At 51.4% G+C, this 1,419-nt stretch overlaps 1 protein-coding gene across 1 annotated transcript in view; it reads right to left on the reverse strand.

Annotated features, from left to right (window-relative positions):
- Nucleotides 1–1,044: 1,044 nt before the first annotated feature.
- LOC106882679 (GDP-fucose protein O-fucosyltransferase 2) overlaps nucleotides 1,045–1,419 on the reverse strand; it is a 17,542-nt gene continuing 17,167 nt past the window's right edge. Inside the window, exon 4 of the mRNA XM_014933439.2 lies at nucleotides 1,045–1,380. Within this exon, the coding sequence (XP_014788925.1) occupies nucleotides 1,045–1,380 (336 nt within the window). The remainder of the gene's footprint in view (nucleotides 1,381–1,419) is intronic.

Genomic DNA, 1,419 nt, shown 5'->3' on the forward strand with positions numbered 1-1,419 from the left:
CGTACGTCAGTTCGAGCGGAATTCGAACGTACGTGCGTCCGTTCAGCCTCCCTCTGTACGTACCTCCGTACGAGCGGATTTCGAGCGTACGTGCGTCCGTTCAGCCTCCCTCTGCACGTACGTCCGTTCGAGCGGATTTGGAACGTATGTGCGTCCGTTCAGCCTCCTTCTGCACGTACATCCGTTCGAGCGTACGTGCATCCGTTCAGACTCCCTTTGCACGTACGTCCGTTCGAACGGAATTGGAACGTATGTGCGTCCGTTCAGCCTCCTTCTGCACGTACATCCGATCGAGCGGATTTCGAGCGTACGTGCGTCCGTTCAGCCTCCCTCTGCACGTACGTCCGTTCGAGCGGAATTCGAGCGTACGTGCGTCCGTTCAGACTCCCTTTGCACGTACGTCCGTTCGAGCGGATTTGGAACGTATGTGCGTGCGTTCAGCCTCCTTCTGCACGTACATCCGTTCGAGCGGAATTCGATCGTACGTGCATCCGTTCAGCGTCCCTCCGCGCGTATGTCCGTTCGAGCGGAAATTGAACGTACGTGCGTCCGTTCAGCCTCCTCCGCACGTAAGTCCGTTCGAGCGGATTTCGAGCGTACCTGCGTCCGTTCAGCGTCCCTCTGCACGTGCGTCCGTTCGAGCGGAATTCGAACGTACGTGCGTCCGTTCAGCCTCTCTCTGAAAGTACGTCCGTTCGAGCGGAATTCGAACGTACGTGCGTCCGTTCAGCCTCTCTCTGAGAGTACGTCCATTCGAGTGGAATTCGAACGTACGTGCGTCCGTTCAGCCTCCCTCTGCACGTACGTCCGTTCGAGCGGATTTCGAAAGTACGTGCGTCCGTTCTGACACTCTCTGCACGTACGTCCGTTCGAGCGGAATTCGAACGTACGTACATCCGTTCAGCCTCATTCTGCATGTACGTCCGTTCGAGCATATACACATATATGCATACATATACAGGGTCCGGCAAAATGATCTGACACATTTTTGGATTTAAAAAAATAATAATTTATTTTGAAAAGTACATATAATGCCATTTTGTTTCATTTGGTTTTTAAAATTAAATCTGTCAAATGGGAGCCGTCATTGTCCACACACTGTCGAAAGCGTTCATGAAAGTTGTCCATACCTCGGCGGATCATTTCATGAGGAATGGCAGCAATTTCTTGACGAATGGCATCTTTAAGTTGTTCAATAGATCGAGGGCGATTAATGTATACCTTTGACTTGAGGTATCCCCAGAGGAAAAAATCGGAATGATTTAAATCAGGTGATCGGGCGGGCCAACCGATGTCACCACGCAATGAGATTAAATGACCAGGAAACATCTCCCTCAAAATTCCCATCGCACGTCGAGAAGTGTGGGCTGTTGCCCCATCCTGTTGAAACCAAACATTTTCCGTATCGTGGAGCATATT

The sequence above is a fragment of the Octopus bimaculoides genome, chromosome 8, assembly GCF_001194135.2.
Source record: "Octopus bimaculoides isolate UCB-OBI-ISO-001 chromosome 8, ASM119413v2, whole genome shotgun sequence".
NCBI lineage: Eukaryota > Metazoa > Mollusca > Cephalopoda > Octopoda > Octopodidae > Octopus > Octopus bimaculoides.